Raw genomic sequence first — 16614 nt, 5'->3', positions numbered from 1 at the left:
GCAGGGAGGGTGGCCCAGCTCAGTGCCGAGGACGCCCTGAGCCTCCCTCTCCTATGCTGCCGAGTGTTCCCCGGACCCACTTGGCCCTTCACCCCTCCCTGGATAAGCAGGAGCCACCCCAGGCCTCCTTCCGCCCATCTGGGACACAGGAAGCACACTCTGTACTCATGTGCCCGCAGTGGACTCCGAGAGGGCAGTGCTGGTCAGCAGACACACATCTCTGCCTTTGGTGTGCCCACTTTGCAGGGGGCTGTGGGGACCCCCGAGGCTCGCCAGTCCTGCGGTGAGGAGGGAGCGCCCATGCAGACCCCTGGACGCTGCTGTCAGCCTCCTTGGGGTGGGGATTTTCACCTTGAGGGCAATGGGGAGCCAGGGTCCAGGTGGCCAGAACTGCCTGTCAAGGACAGCTCGGTGGCCGTAGAAGACACAGGAGGAAGCCACCCTCTGCCCGGGGACTCGGAGCTCAGATCTGGCTGGGGTGGAAGGGGGCTCAGCCTACCAGCCAGATGGCAGAGGGGTGTGGGCCGATGAGCTGGCCTGGGGGGCTTCTCTGCCTGCCTGCCACCCCCTTCACAGCTCCAGTTCTGTCCTCTACCCCATCCCAGCATCAAGTGCAGCCCCTGGGACATAGGAGGAGCACAACAAATACTTCGCAGTGAATGACTCATGGGCCCAACCCAAAGCAAGATAGTACAGGAGCACAGAGACTGGGCAATGCGCCTAGGGCCACAGAGCGATTCTCGGTGGAGCCAGGACCAGATCTAAAGGTCACAGAGGTCAGTCTCAGGCACTTCTCACCAGGCGTCCACGTGGCCTCCCCGCCCACACGGTCACAGTCAGGCCCCCCGCACCCCTCACCTGTCCTCCTGGAAGCAGTGGGCAGCTGTGATCACCCAGCGGTCGGCAATGAGGGCGCCCCCACAGATGTGTCGGCCCCGAACCTGGAGGCTGGCCTGCCACGGCCACTCACCCTCAGAGGACACGGCCCCGCCCACGATGCGAGTGGAGGGGCCCTGGAGGCCACAGTCTGGGGGTGGGCAGAGGAGGAGGTGGGCAGGGAGAGGCCGGTGAGAGACAGAGAGGGACCGGCAGAGCTGAGGAAAGATGGAGAAAAGAGGAGGAGGCGGCAGCAGAGGCCAGAGATGGAGGGGGACAGGCCGTGTGAGATGCCCCAGCCCGTGTCCCCAGCCCCACCCTGTCCGGCAGGCGTCCCACCACTCACCGCAGTGGAGCTCGTCTGAACCGTCCTTGCAGTCTGGCTGCCCATCACACTGAGGATTGGGCTTCCGCACACAGCTGCGGTCCTTACACCGGAAGGTGAAGGTCCCACAAGGCACTCCTGGGGAGGGGAAGGTGGGACTCTGAGCCCCGGGGTTCAGGAGAGGATGGCAGGACACTGGGGTGGGGCTCTTGATCACACAGAGGGTCCCCCGAGTCTCCTTTAGAGTCTCCTAAAAGCAGGCCATGTCCCCATCACACCTCACACTTGGACCCATCTGCGGAGAGGGAGGCTGTCTCTCACACTGGACCTCTCACCACAGGGTCAGGCTTCTCCATCCACAGTGGTCCCAGAACTGTGCTCCCACTTTCAGACTGGGTCCCCAGAACAGGGCCCCCTAAGCCCTTGCCCTCCCCAGCTGCCTACCTGCTCCTTTCTGCACCCGGCATCCTGTCCACCACCTGGTCACTCCCAGCTTTCTTGCGTCCTGCCCACCCATCCATTGAAATCCCAGTGTGCCTCCTCTCAGGGACTTCCATGTCCAGGCTCTGCCCCCAACCTTCCCACCCTGCAGGGGTCCGGAAGACTTCGGGTCAGAAGAGTGGCCATCGCGTCCTTCTACTAACAACCCTGGAGGCCAGGGAACATGTTTCTGGTGTCTTATTCCTCCTTCCTCACTCCACCTTGCCTGTCAATGAGTAGTCTGCAAGTGTTGCTTGCCTAGTCCCATGGATAGACGCAAGGAAGAATAAAACTATGGACGCGGAAGATTGAGCAGATCAGCAAATGGGCAGTGGGGAGACTGACAGACAGCTATAAGGGTGAACGAATCAGTGGACATGAGGACCAAGGGACAGACAGGTGACTAGGAGATTGATGATGGATGAGTGGGTGGGTGGGTGGATGGACGGATGGACACACCAGCATAGATACAGAGAATTGCTAGGTGTTTGGATAAGAGCTCATAAACCTTTGCTGAGAAGCATGCAAAAGAGCTGAAATGCCTGGATGTGCCCTTTCTTTGACCCAGATCCCTGGCCAGGCCCTGCCATTATGGCTTGATCTAGATTTCCTCCCAAAGCCACCTGCAGTCATAGGTGGGGAGTTTGGAAACTGGATGGGTTAGGGTGTGTGATGCTGGGTAGTCTGGATGGATACAAAAAGAGAAGCAAGCTGCTGCTGCTGCTTCAATACTTTGCTGCTTTGTTGCCTTCTGCCTGTCCTGCCATGAACAATTTCTGCTCTTCAATGCTCTTCTGCAATGCTACCCTGCCTTGGAGCCAGCTAACTATGAACTGAAACCTCTACAAACTGTGAGCCAAATAAACCTTTCTTCCCTTAACTTGTGGGTGTTGGGTATTTTGTCTCAGCAACAAAAAAGTAACTAAGATGCCCGCCCTACCTTCTTGGCACTGCTCCTCATCACTGCCGTTGACACAGTCAGGCTGTCCATCACATACGCGGGGCAGGGAGATGCAGGTGCTGTCTTCCGGGCACTGGAAGGTGGCTCTACAAACTGTGGGACACAGAAGGGCAGGGGAGGGAGCCAGAGGACCAGGCTGGGACTTGGCGGTACCTACGAAACGTGTACAGCCTGTTACCCATCACTCACCTTTCTCTGCCACTGAATACCAGGGTCTCACAGCACCCCTGTGAGATACCCCATCTCACTGGCAGGAACAGGGATGGGGTGACTTGTTGACTGGCTGAACGAGAACCGGATTCCAAATATGAATCACCTCCCCTGACACTCAGTGGTATGGTCTGGGGCGGCTTCCCCTTTGGCTCTTTCTCCACACTGAACACTGGGGCAGTGCAGGGTGGGAGTTTCCTGCCTGGCAGCCCGGATGGTGGTACCAAGCATCAGAAGCCAGGATTCAGGCAGAGAGGTTTTGTTCGAGAGAGCCCTGGCTTAGGGGACCACTGGGACCCTGAGCTCCTCCTGGGGCTGGGGCTGGCAGTTCCCAGTCTGAGCCCCCAGAGAGGAGAGTTGACCCCATTCAAGGCAGGGAGATAAAGGTCCCCAAATGGCCACCCAAACCCTGAGGGAGCTCTGGCCAGAACAGGTGACTGGGCTGTTGGCCTGGGGAAAAGCCCTGAACTGAGCCAGGAGCTCCAGCTTGTCTCTGCCCAGGAGGCCTCTTCCCCATCTGCTCCCATCTTGCCATTCAGCCCAGAGGGAGAGAGGGTGTTCATGAGGGTCTCGGCTCAGCTCAGCACAGAGAACCAGGAAAGACCGGCAGGCAGGCTGCTCACCGCAGTTTCTCTCATCCAGGCCGTTGGGACAGTCCTTGATCCCATCACAGGCAGGGACACAGAGTCCATTCACGGAGCAGAGGAACTCGCCAGGGCAGGCTGGGAACCACAGAGGACACACAGCGTCATGCAACACAGGCAGACGGCAGGGCCTGTGTGTACCGTGGCTGGCAGGTCCCCAGGGACACTGGCAAGGCAGCCTGAGTGCACGGTCCATGCAGTCGCACATACCCAGACACACGTGCACAACACATACGTGGGTTTGAGTGAACATGTGACAGACCCACTCAGAGCCCCAACGCTGCCTGTAACACACACACACACACACGCGCGCACACACACATCCACATGCACTCGCACCTGCTGTCCTGCCTCCCATTCAGCAGCCCACATCCAGGGACACCGAGGGCAGGGGGTGCCCTGGGGCTGGGGTGCCACCCACCCCCATACTCACGGTCCGACTGGTTGTACAGGCTGTAGTGCACCCGCACGCCTGGCCCTGTCAGAGGGCTCTGCGATGTGAAGTTGATGGTGATGCCAGCCGTGGCCAACACGGGGATCCTCTCAGCGTAGGGCTGCAGGGTACGCAAGCCACATAGCCTAGGAGTGACCAGAGACAACTCAGGGACGCACAGGCCAGTTTCCCAGCACAAGGGGTGGCACAGCCTGGGCCCTGTACACAGACCGGGCCAACAGCGTGGCCCAGATGGAATGAGGAGCTGCACCCCCAGCCCCTCTTCCGCAGTCTTGACAAAAGGCTTCCACGCATCCGTAGAGGCAAAAGATCCAGAATGGCCCGCTGTAGACAGAAGACACCACACTTTGGTGCTTGGCGTGGGGCAAGGGAACACAGCGTCCCCAGCCCTGCCCGGCTGCTGATGGCTCTGCACCCCGGGCAGGTGCCCTGCGGACCCATAGCACAGCGCCGATGACCGTGTCTCCTGTGTGACGACACCCAGGTGGGTGCCCCAGGCGGGCGTGCCTCCATCCCGCTGGACACCCTTCCTCCCCTCCGAGAAGGGGCTCTATCACACTGCAGGTGGGAGCCCCTCTCTAGGTGGGGATCAGCCACACCCCCCAGAGCCAGGCAGCCATCCCTAGAAAGGCGGGGTCCTCCACACAGACAGCTGGGGGTCCCTCCCATCCAAAGTGAGGCACCCTGGCAGAACTAGGGGGGCCAGGAGGACTGTTCTCAGCCGGGTCACAGAGAGGCTGATGAGAAGCCGCAGTGGGGCTGGAATCCAGGCAGCTCTGGAGGGGAGGGTACCCCAATTCCCACTTCAATGTGAACTCCGGGCACTGACTGAACCCCTCAAATCCACCCCCTCCCCCAGGATCCTGGCCTAGACTCTGCCTGGCTACACTAACCACAGTCTGGATCTCACTCCACCAGCAGTTCTCAAAGTGCAGTCCAGGGAGCCCTGCAGGGTCCCAAATCATTTTAATAGTAATGCTCAGGTGGCTTTTGCTTTCTTTTTTTTTTCTTTTTGTCCCCATTCTCTAGCAACCATACAGCAGGACTTTCCAAGGACTACATGATATGTGAATCATAACTGACCAAATGCAGAAGCAGGATGAGGGATCAGTCGTGGTCTTTTCAGCCAGTTATTAAAGATGCAAAAAAAGTAAAATGATAACCAGGTGTGGTGGCACATGGCTGTAATCCCAGCACTCGGGAGGCTGAGGCAGGAGGATCGCCATTAGTTCAAGACCAGCCTGGGCTACATAGTGAGCTCCAGGTCAGTCTCAACTACACAGTGAGACTCTCAAAACAAACAAAAAAGTAAAAAGCCAAAAAGTAAAATGATGACAAAATAATGCCACTAAATGTTTTTGGTTTTGAGATACAATTTTTCATAAAATAAAAAAATTATTTTGTTTTTGTGGTAAATTAAAAATTTTAATGTATTAGCATTATAATAATAATTGTGTTTTGTTTTGCTTTGTTTTGTTTTATTTCATTTTAAGACATAGTCTCACTAAATTGCTAAGTTGCCTAGACTGGGCTGAAACTTGCCATCCTCCTGACTCAGCCTCACAGAGTTCTGGGATTACAGGCATGCTCCAGCACATCTGGCTATATTATTTTGAAGGAATTTCAGCCATCCCTTCTTACCCACGGGGGATGCACTCCAAGACCCCGAGTGGGTGTCTGAAATCACTGATAGTACTAAACCCTAGGTACACTATTTTTTCTGTATATAAATATATCTGATAAACTTTAATTTACAAATTATGCACAATAAGAGTAATAATTAACATAAAATAGAGCAGCTATGGTAATGAAATGAAAGTTATTTAAAATTCATGAATTAATTCTGGAATTTTCCACCGAATATTTCAGATCTCAGTTGCCTGTAGCTCACACACTGTAGAGGAGAGGGAGGTTTAACTTCTGAGGTTTAACTTCTCACTGTAAATGTAGATATATAGTCTGTATAAGCAAAATCTTCAGGGTGCTCAGTCATTTTAAAGACAGTTAAAAGGGTTCCAAGATAGAACATTTTGAAAACCTTGGACGCACACCAAGATTCCCACAGCCCAGCGTCACGCGACATGAATGAGGTGCCACGAGGGGGCGCCCCGGAGCAAGCCTGGCTCCTCCTGCCCTTTACAACCTGTGGGAGCTGGTTTTGGTGTGAATAAACATGTTGTGACAGGTTGCTATGCTCAGAGACAGCTCCAGGAAGTGGGCAGGGGAGCTAGGGGCAGGGGAGCACTGGGCAGGGGAAATGAGGAGCCAAATGCGTCACCAGCACGCAGAAGATCAGGGAGGCTGTGGGGAGATAGGAGAGGAAGCAGAGCCAGCCAGAGGGGAGCGGAGCCCTTTAACCTGAAAGCTGAAATGTCATCCTGATCTGTGGGCAGAGCACAGGGGCTCCAGTGCCTTCCATGGGGCGCTCTCTGCTGGTGAGCCCAAGAATCCTAGACTCAGCCCATGGATGCTCAACCCTACAGCCTGCCTGCAGGCCTGCAGGGGGTCAGGGATCCTGGGGACCCTCTCCTTGGGGAACCCAGAGTGCACAGGGCTGCAGCCCAGTGACTCACACTGAGTCACACGACCCAAAGACAGCCTGCTTCATCTGTGCAGTGCACGAATTATTTTTACTGTTAGTGCCATCTAATTTCACATGATAAAAGTAAGAAATCCTCTAATCACAGGCTGGGACAAGCAGTCAGGGCATGGAGCCCTGGTGGCTGGGACCTTAGGTCTTCCTGGGCAGCAGCCTTGAGGAGCCTCACTCTAGCCTGGCCCCTTGGCCCAGCTGAGTTTCCAGGTCCTGCTGCAGAGCCTTCTAGGTGGGGAGCCTGTCCCCTGGCTCTCCCGTCCCTCCCGCCCACCAAGCCCTCACCAGGGAGCACCAGGGGCCGACGGGGTTGTCCACAGCCTCATCCCACTGCCAGGTGCTGGGCATACACTGCATTGAGCGACCTGCCCAGCTTTGGGTACCCAGGAGGAACTGGAGAAACACTGGGGGATGGGCCGAAGGGCGGGAGGGAAGAAAGAGAAGAAAGGAGAGACGCACTCACACCTTCCCTCTCGTAAGGACAGGCTACAGGGAAGACAACCACTAAGGAGGGAGAGCAAGCTGGGCACGGAGGCACACGCCTGTGACCCCACACTCTGGGAGGACGAGGATCGTAAGTTCGAGCCTAACCTGGCAGCAACTTAGTAGCTTAGCAACACCCTGTCTCAAAATAAAAAATGAAAGAAGGACCTGTGATGTAGCTTAGTGCAGAGGCCCTGGGTTTCATCTCCAGTACTGGGAAAAAAAAAAAAAAAAAAGCAACCAAAGGGACAGCGTCCAGAATAGCGGCCAGAGCAACAGACCTGGCCCTGCAGAACCGAGGCTTGAGCCCAGCCTTGCTCCCTGAACAAGCAGCATGATTTCTAGTACACGGCACCGCCTCAGCAAGCCTTAGGTCTCACACTTGCAAGGTGGGGTAACAGCCCCCCAGTGTGGGGTGTCTTTAGGGACATCTGACAAGTGGCCTCTGGGACAGCACGTGCTGTATTATCAGGCTGTGTGCTCCCACAGGGAAAACTGCGGTGCCATCTTCAGTGTGGCCAGCACTCGGCACAGGGGCGATTGCACGTAGCACTGGCCACCCAGGGGCTAGAGGAACGAGAGAGCCACAGAGCCAGGCCAGGCCCCAGGGGACTCCATGAGCCCTGGAAGCCTGTGGTTCTCCTGAGCTCACGTCTAGGAGCCAGGGGAAATATCTGGGCAGGTCACAAGGGAAGTGACATCACAGGACAGGAAGCTGGCGTGGGGCAGGTTCCCAGAAAGGGGGAAGATTGCTGCGGTGGCACCACCCCGAGTGGGTTCTGCGAAACCAGCAGCCAGTGGCCGGATCTCTCGGGGACAAGTCCCTCCACAGCCCCAAGCCACAAAAGGGCAGGAGGTCTAGGCTGGGTCAGGAGACACTGGCAAAAAACAGAGAGGTCAGAGGAGGGGGATCAAGGGCTCCTAGGAGTCCCGTGCAGTGCCTTCCTTGTCATGACACTGGCACCTGCATGTTCAGACGCTTCACCCTGACTGCCATCTGTGTCTCCCGACCCCACTGCCTTTCTGGGCCAAAGGACTGGGCCCTCCCTCCCAGCAAACCCTTCCCCAGACCTCTCCTGCCTCAGCCACCCACACAGTATATTTTCCAGTGAATACTCATTCAAAGAATTTCCCAGCAGTGACAGAGGAAGATGGTTATCAAAACCCGCGCAGACAACAGGCAAGGACTGGCCAGGCTCCTGCCTGGCGGGCTCCACCCCTGCCTCCCCTTCCACATCAGGCAGGCACTGGAGCCTGGAAGAGGGTGACGTGCTTTTCCCCTGGGGACGCTGGACCCTAGTGGAGCTCTCAGAAGGCCGGGCTGGGTTTCCCAGGCAGCTCTTGGAGGACTTGGCTGAGAGCCTGCAGACGGCTGGTTCTCCCATCCGGTGCCACGGGTGGGTGGTGAGCAGCTGCCTTGGGTTCTCCAAGGCTCTGGGGGAGGCAGGGGCACTGGTGTGAGCTCACACACACGCACAGAGACACACAGACAGGCGCACACATGGCCCACAGCATGGAACCCAGCAGATGCCAGTCCACACTCTAGGACTTGCCAGCTTCCAGAACCATGATTCAAATAAAACCTCTATTCTTCATAAAGCCTCAGGGATTTTGTGACTGCTGTGGAGAAGATTAAGGCACTGCCATGAGTATTCCTGTCCTTGCCGGGGTCTTGAGAATGGGAGAGATGGCGTTGTGACCCCTTAGCTCTGTGCCTGTCCGGTGCAGAGTGAGCCGGTTATTACTGCATGGTTGGTGCCACTCTGAGCTGTGCCTTCTCAAGGCCCAAGTGTGCCAATGTTCCTCCCGGTTGGCTCATTTAGCCTGCAGCAGGAAGGGGGGCCTGTTCCGTGCCCCTCTTATTTGTAGTGCTGGGATGGGACCCAGGGCTTCACACCTGCTGGGCAAATGCTCTACCACTGAGCTGCACCCAGGGCGGTGCACACGGGACTTTGAGATGCATTCGCTGAGGCTGGGAGAGGAGACCTTGCCCACAGGACTCTGCAGGAAGCAGAGGGGCTGGGCCAGGCTTTGACCCCTGGTCAGCCTGGTTTTGACACTTCCATTCTCTCCTCCTCACTGGCCTCATCCAGAATGACATTTTACTAGGAGCTAGTGAACAAGTTTGGTTGGGATGACATCTGCCTACTGGGTGGGTAATCACAGAGTGGGACCCTGGGCTCAGTCCTCCCAGGGCTACTTCCCCACCCACACGTAAGGGAGGGCTGCACTGTGTGACCACTGCAGCCCACACATTCTATAGTTCAGTGTGGCTTGGAGACCCTGCGAGCCCCCCTCTGGCACCCATCGTGGGGCCGTGAACCCCACTATCAAGCCTTCGCACTCCCATATTCAGCTCTGGAGAGGGTGAGAGCCTGGGAAGGTCATCGTCTGCAGTTACAGAGCTGTGACTCATGGTCCAGTCTCAGGGGACTCCGAGGGGCGAGCCCAGCCCTCCTCAGCATGGGTGGCTGCCAGGGGGCTCCCGCGGGAGCTCCAGGAAGGAGCAGGGCAGCCATGCCGCCAAATGTCCCCCTCCTGTGTGCTGGAGACACCCCAGGGGCACAGGCCCGAGTCACACACAGGCCTTTCTCCTTTCCTTTACTCACAGTCCCCGGCACACTGCAAAAAGCCTGGGGAAGGAAAATCCCGTCATGCGAGCCTGCCAGTCACTGTCACCTTTGTCCAGATTATCCTTTTATAGGATCCGCCCACAGGCCAAGTATTCGTGCTGTGAGTGGGGATGCAACCCTCGGAATTCAAGGATCCCCGTTCCAGAACCTTCCTCAAGCCCCATATCAGAGGGTTACACACTCAAAACCTCAAAGTCAAGAAATGAAGGGTTCCAGAAGTGCATTCTAGAATGCCAGCCGGTTAGGCTCCCAGAATCCTAGCATGGCGAGGAGGACAGCGGCCCACCTACCATCAGATGTGGACCCTCTAGTCAGTGTCCCCGACAGAGTGACTCTCGCCCGGGGAGGGAGGGCGCCCTGGTTCCCTTGAATCTCCTAGGCCCCTCTTTTCCCCAGACAGTGGAAAACACGACTACATTTCCTTTCTTACTTTACCTGCCCTCTGCCCACCCTGGTCCTTTGGCAGGATGGCAGTGGCTTTTGGTCACCTGCAAGGGCCATTTACCTGTCCTTTTCCTGGCCACACAGCAGCCATGCTGACCCTGGCCGCAGTGCTTCGTACTGCAGACGCCTCTGCCTGTGCCCGGTGCCCCAGGGGAACTCATTTCTTAACCAGAAACTTCCTTCCCAAGGAAGCCAAGGGTGGGTACCCTGCAGGAGACGCAGGGGATGCAGGGCCTGTTGGAGCAGACTGCACAGCTGGGAGCTAGGAGAGGGGAGAAGGCACGCTCCGGGTTCCTGCACTTGGGGGGGGGGCACCAGCATCCGGATCCCTATATCACCTCATTGAGTACGGATGCTGGGCATGGGGTTACAGCACCCAAGGACATGAACCGGGTTCCCCCTGACTGGGATCCACAGCCAGGGAGGCGGACCACAAGGTTCTCAGGCGGTGGGCCCAGAAGAGGCGGGGCCTGGCTGGAGGGGCAGGGCCAAGAGCCACAAGCCTGGTTTCAGCCCCACCCCATCCACTCCCTCAGAGGCCAGAACTTGGCTCCCACGTGGAGCTTGGGAATGCAGGTGGCAGAGGTGGTACCTCCTGTTCTGTATCGTCCACTGTCCCTGGGTGCACAGCAGGCCGTACTTCTGTCTCCGCAGAGCATAGGCGTCAAACCAAAGGGCCAAGCCGTAGTCCAGAGATGGCACCTGGTAAGTAGGTGAGCGACATTGGTGACCCAACAGACATGGCCAGGCCCGTGCACCCACCTCCCCCAAGGGTGACACAGGAGAAAGCCACACAGAGCCCCAGCTGGGGGTGAAGTCTGTCAGTCACTCAACAAACAGGCATCACAGTAACCAACAGAGGGAGACCCTGGCTGCAGCCGCCCCCCACCCTCACCCCTATGGATGATGCCAGGGCTCGGCCTCAGCCTGTGGGGTACCCTGCACAGAGGGCAAGGGTGTGTGGCTCACCGTGAGGTGCCAGGAGCAGTGGGTGTTGGGAGAGTAGTAGCTGGGGAAGTAGGGTGTGCTGAGGGCACCCTGTGGTTCCAGCCGGCCTTCCAGTGTCAGGTTCACCTGGCAGGCTGAGCCCGAAAACAGCCATTACGCAGGGCCCCTGGCCCCGCCCAGTACCTCCCACCAGGCGGAGCAGATTATGGCACACCTCCCCACCAGCTCTGAAAGCGAGCCTCGGTTTCCTCATCAGCAAGATGGGGACAATCCCAGTGGAGAACATGAGCCAATTGCGCAGAAAAAATGCTGGAACAGCCTGGCATGCTGAACACATGCTGATGCTCAATGAATGTCAGCACTGACATTGGTGGTTCTGCCCTTGACAGTGGACAAAATGCGTTCACAGCAGTGCCAACCTCTCAGCTACGGTAGCCGGCAGGGAGAGTTGTTCCCCTTTTCAAAGATGAGGTTGAGGGTCCATGGTGGAGCTCAGTGATACAGTAATTTCCTAGCACATGTGAGGCCCACTGCCGCCAAATGAAAGCAATGATGTTGGGGAGAGATGGGCAGCTTGGCTGTCAGGCCCAGGCCCGGCCCAAGGTCACCGCACACTTAGTCTGTCAGAGAGCCGGGGGCGGGGCCAGCGGACCTGGGGAGGCCTGCTCTGGGGAGGGCCCGGGTTTCTGTCCCACCTCTGCCCAGGGCCCCGGCCTCTCACCCTGGAAGGCCACGGGCTGCACAGAGAGCACGAAGGGGTCGACATAGCTGTGCAGACCCTTCTTCCAGACGACCGCCATGATGGCGCCTGAGGCCAGCACCTCCAGCGCCGGCTCCTGTCGGCTGCAGCCATAGACCCTGGTGGAAGAGAAGGGTGGCAAGGGAGGGGCAGGGTCTTTGTGGGGGTGTGGACTGGTCGGGCTGCAGGGCTGGCCACTGGAGGGACGAGGAGGTTGCATGGAGGTCTGTACATCAGGTTCTAGGCCTAGATCTGTGACTGGATGCTGTGTGTCCATGGGTGGGTGTCCGGCCCTCTCTGAGCCCAGAAACTGACCAGAGGCCCTGTAAAAGTCAGACCAGCTCCTCAGATAAGGGAAGGAGTTACCCAGAAGCTCATGATTCAATGACAACCGTGAGCCTAGTCCCACAGCAGCAACCTTCCACCCCCCACGTCACCTGAGGACCCTGACCGCACCTGGCAGGGGTGCCAGGGTGGCAGCTGCAGGGACCACCACTCTGGTTGTCCATACCCTGCCTGCTGGCTACTGTGGTCTGGACAGGGAGAAAGCAGGTGTGTGGCCAGTGACCCCCACACTAGAGCCTCGTGCCTGGGAGACTCCGAAGAGATAAGAGTCTTAGAATTGAGACTTCAGAAGCCTGCAGTGTCAGTCCTGAAAGACTTCCAGATCAAGGTCAACCACTGGGTTTCCAGAGGGGGAAACTGAGGCCTCAGTGATCTGTGACAGGGCCAGGCATGTGCTCAATGCTGCTGTGTCACCTGGTCCCCTCCACGTTCTCAGGGACCCCCGTATGCCCATCTCAGATGGGGGTGCCCCTCACCCACCTCCAGACCCCTCAACCCGGCATCTGCCTCAGTTTGGCAGGGGAACAAAGGGCTTCTGCCCCCCCCCACCATCAGGCTGGCTTGGTCCTCTGCTGGGGGCCCCACCCGGCCACACACTGCCCCCCACCTTCACCACTTGGGTTCATCTCCTGGGGATGTGGGATTCAGACACTAGTCACTCAGGGTTCCATCATCTTTAGTGGGAGCACCCTTCTGGGGTTTCTTACTAACTTTCCGTGGAGCCGCTGTAAAGAAAACACGGGAAGCCAAGGACAGACTGCATGGTTAGGGTGGGCTGAGGGTCCCACCCACTCCCAGCATAGCTCTGGTGCAAGTTTGAGAACCTGGGAGTAGGGACGGAGCCAAGCCAGGTAATCAGCCTCCTCCTCAGCTGTGAGGGGTTGGGGAGGCATCTGGAGAAGCCCCCGGGGAAGTCCGGAAACCCCCACCTGCAGACCTGGAAGTCAGAAGATGTCAAGGACCAGCCCTCTCACACTCCAGACTGAGGTCAGCAGGGCAGGCACAGCCTCGCGGCTGGCCAGGGATACATGGGCCCCAACCCCAACCTGGAGGCCAGGCACTGCTCAAGAGACACCAAAGTGCCTGGTGCAAAGTAAGTGCTCATTAAAAAAGGACTGCAGCTGCCCATGCCGGAGTGCCCCCTACACCTGCTGCACAGCCTTGTGCAGGAGATGAACCCCTCTGCCCACCCTGTGAGGAGGTGGCCAGGCCCCTGGACACCAAGGTTGCTCCAGCCCCTCCTCCTTATCCCCAGCCTCTGCCTGCTGACCCCAGTCACTTCTGTACTCCATATCATATCCCATGCCCTAAAGTCTACTCCTCTGCTCAAGAACTTTCCATAGCTCCCCATTTACCAGATATGAAAATCCAAACTGCTCGTGGCACTCCATGCCCTCTGTAGCTGGGTGCCAACCAGACAATATAGAATGACTGTCACAGTAGCTGGAATTTCCTGGGCACTCAGGATGTGTGAGGATCATAGCACAGGCATTATGATTTAAATTCTCACAATAACCCTGATAAGCGTGATTATACTCTCATTTTACAGAGAAGAAAACAGGCCCAGAGAGTCGAAGTAACTTTGCTTCACAAAGCCAGGCAGCAGCAGAGTAGGAACCGGAAGTCTAGGCAGCTGCCAGACCTGAAATCTCCCGACTGGCCACGTGGCCTCCCTGAGTGACCTTAGGGGTCATCTGGAATAACTGCTTTGTTACAGATGGGGAGACTGAGGCTGGGGGGCAACAGGACATTTCAGGACTCCCTTTCCCTTCCCTTTATGCCCTTTGTCTTGGCCTCAGCCTGCAGACTGGGACCTCTGACCCCACTCAACCCTGTCATGCCCAGGACTCACGAGGTAATGAGCCTCTTTTCCAATGGCCCAGCTGCGTCATACATGGCCAGGCGGTCTCGGCACTCGGGCAGGGTCCACTCCAGCCGCACCTTGAGCATGAGCTCCTGGGGGCCCTGCAGGTGCCACAGGCAACTGGAGGCCAGCTGGTCGGGGCCCTTCAGCCGCAGGGCCTGGCCCTGGCCCACATAGCTGTAGCGGTAACAGCCTGGAGGGGAGAGAGACAGACTTCCTGACCCCAGTTGGCTGAAGGGAACTGGGGGGCTGGCGTCCCAGGTGGGCAGGGCCAGGTGCGCCACGCCCACCTCCCAGCCTCCCGGTTGCTTCTTTTCCGGCCCTTCATCTGTGTGTTTGCTCTCACCAGTCTGATCGCTCATTCACTCGTCAAACACACCGAGCTTGCAGGTCAGGGGAGCGCCAGGACAGAGGGCCCATGCTGCCCGGGAACTCCAAGGACAGTGGGACAGACACGGAGTCGGGCAGCCAAGGCATAGGAGAGGAGGGCTCCGAGCCAGCCTGGGGAGCCCGGGTGTACTGGGGTTCACAGCTCGAGCACAGAGGCAGCAGACACGTTGCCAGAAAGCATTTCAACCCAGAGAACTGAACAAAAGGCAAGCGTTGCCACTCTGGAGGCTGTGAGAGCCACGGAGTCGTCAGCGGGCTGGGTACCATCCCACTGGAGTCCCAGACACCCCTGGAGGCAGGGATCAGCACCGAGCTGGGGAGACCCAAGAGGGAGCTGCACAGTGAGGGACCAGAGCCGCTCGGCGGGGAGGAGGAAGGGCCTGTGTTCTGGAGCGGGGCGCAGCACCCAGAGGAAGGAGCAGAGTGTTTCGGAAAACAGTTTGTGCTCGGAAAGTGATGCGTGGGGGCTCGGTGTGCAATGCCTTGTCCCCCATTCCTGCTCTCAGTGGCTCCCTGGATTCTCTGCCTCCCTCCCTCCGTCCTTTCCTTCTTCAGTACAGGGATTGAAACCAGGGTCTCCTGTGTGCTGGACAAATGCTCCATCGCTGAGCCCTGATCACGTTTTGGTACAAAAACTCCTAGACAGAGTCTTGTGGGTTCCTACTTCCAGGTCCCCTCTCAACGATGGAGCTATTCCTCTCTCCCTCAGAGACATTCCTAGTCCACCTCCTTCAGTCTTCCACCTCGAGAGGCGGCACCCAGATGGCGCCCCTCTCTCCGGCCAGCGGGGCAGCCCAGGTGACCACGCCCACAGAAGGGCCTTGCCACCCGCTTTGAAGCGGACAGAGAGAGTCAGCCCCGGCTCAGTCGCCGCTGTCTTCCCCGCACTCCCAGGGAGGCGCTGGCCGCGGGCACCGTCACCAGCGTTCCTCAGGGGCAGGACTGTCACTGCACTTCTCTCCCTCCTGGGGCTGCGCTTTCAAATGCAGACCCCTGAGCACCCGCAAGCACCCTTGGACTCCCAGAAGGGAGGGCAGCTTCAACACTGTCTCTTCCCAGGGGTTCCTGGAAGCCCCAGAACTGCTAGAATAAACCAGAGAGTAGGAAGACTTTTCTCTTGTGCAAGAAAATTAAAGTTTCTAAATGTGGAGACAGAGCAGAAAGATTGGAGTGGTACTGAGAGCCATGGGGATGTCGCTCGAGAGTAGGGGCTCTTGGTGTTGGGGGGCTTTGTCTCTTCGGGGTGCACAGCACAGCTTTCTGGAACCAGGCCTTGGGCAGCCCCAGCACCCAGGGGCCTCACATAAGCCAGACACCCAGAAAAGGCATGAACGTACATGAGGATGTCACTCTTCCAATTAAATTTGTTTGGGGGAAGTGGTTTTTTTTATATAAAAATGTTTTGTTAATATTAATGGGCATGTTAAGGTAACATAAATTTTAAATGAATTAATAAACACCTTTTCTGTTTTGAGAGAGGGTCTTGCTTTGTAGTTCAGGCTGGCCTTCAACTCACTATGTAGCCCAGGCTAGTGTGGAATTTGTGGCAATCCTCCTGCCTCAGCTTCCCTAGTGCTAAGATTATAGGCTTGTGCCACAGTGTCCGGCTCCCTTTTTTCTGTAATACTAAGGATTGAACTGAGGGCCTTAGCATTTAAATTACATCCCCAGAAGGCAGGCAGTGGCACCACTGAGCTTAATCCCACGCCCTTAATTTTTGATTTTGAGACAGGGTCTTGCTAAATTGCTCAGGCTGGGAGTGAACTTGTGATCCTCCTGCCTTGGCCTGGGATTATGGGTGTGGGCCACCACACCAGACTAAAAATGGTTCTTAAATATCTGTTTTTTAGCTTCTATGGTAACTTTTCTTTTCTTTTTCTTTTTCTTTTTTTTTCTTCTGGTACCAGGGAAGGATTGAACTGGTCCTTGCTAGAACCACTGAGCTAAATCCCCGGCTCTCGCTGGGCATGGTGGCGCATGCCTGTAATAACAGCACTCGGGAGGCTGAGGCAGGAAAATCGATGTGAGTTCAAGACCAGCCTGGGCTACATAGTGAATTCCAGGTCAGTCTCAACTACATAGTGAGACTCTGTCTCAGAAAACCAAAAAAATAAAATAAAATAAAATAAAAAATAAATAAATCCCCAGCTCTCTTATGGTAATTATTGATACCTACAACCCGTGTAAACAAAAACTCTTTGAGGTCCTCCATATTATTTCCAAGA

General features: G+C 56.8%; 1 protein-coding gene across 3 annotated transcripts in view; it reads right to left on the bottom strand.

Annotated features, from left to right (window-relative positions):
- The window catches only part of Tmprss6 (transmembrane serine protease 6), a 30187-nt gene that overhangs the window by 3206 nt on the left and 10367 nt on the right, over window positions 1-16614 (bottom strand). For 2 of the 3 annotated variants that reach the window (XM_010613503.3, XM_019206066.2), the window contains exons 7-15: window positions 13988-14192; window positions 11773-11909; window positions 11073-11185; window positions 10696-10805; window positions 3930-4075; window positions 3476-3574; window positions 2622-2795; window positions 1223-1339; window positions 859-1027 (exon numbers count right to left, since the gene is read on the bottom strand). In XM_010613503.3, the coding sequence (XP_010611805.1) occupies window positions 859-1027; window positions 1223-1339; window positions 2622-2795; window positions 3476-3574; window positions 3930-4075; window positions 10696-10805; window positions 11073-11185; window positions 11773-11909; window positions 13988-14192 (1270 nt within the window). The remainder of the gene's footprint in view (window positions 1-858; window positions 1028-1222; window positions 1340-2621; window positions 2796-3475; window positions 3575-3929; window positions 4076-10695; window positions 10806-11072; window positions 11186-11772; window positions 11910-13987; window positions 14193-16614) is intronic. The other variant, XM_019206065.2, reaches the window with a different exon arrangement.

Source organism: Fukomys damarensis, unplaced genomic scaffold (genome assembly GCF_012274545.1).
Source record: "Fukomys damarensis isolate Sample0158 unplaced genomic scaffold, DMR_v1.0_HiC HiC_scaffold_19, whole genome shotgun sequence".
Classification (NCBI taxonomy): Eukaryota; Metazoa; Chordata; class Mammalia; order Rodentia; family Bathyergidae; genus Fukomys; species Fukomys damarensis.
Note: the sequence above shows the minus strand (reverse complement) of the source record. Positions and strands in the feature narration are given on the sequence as shown.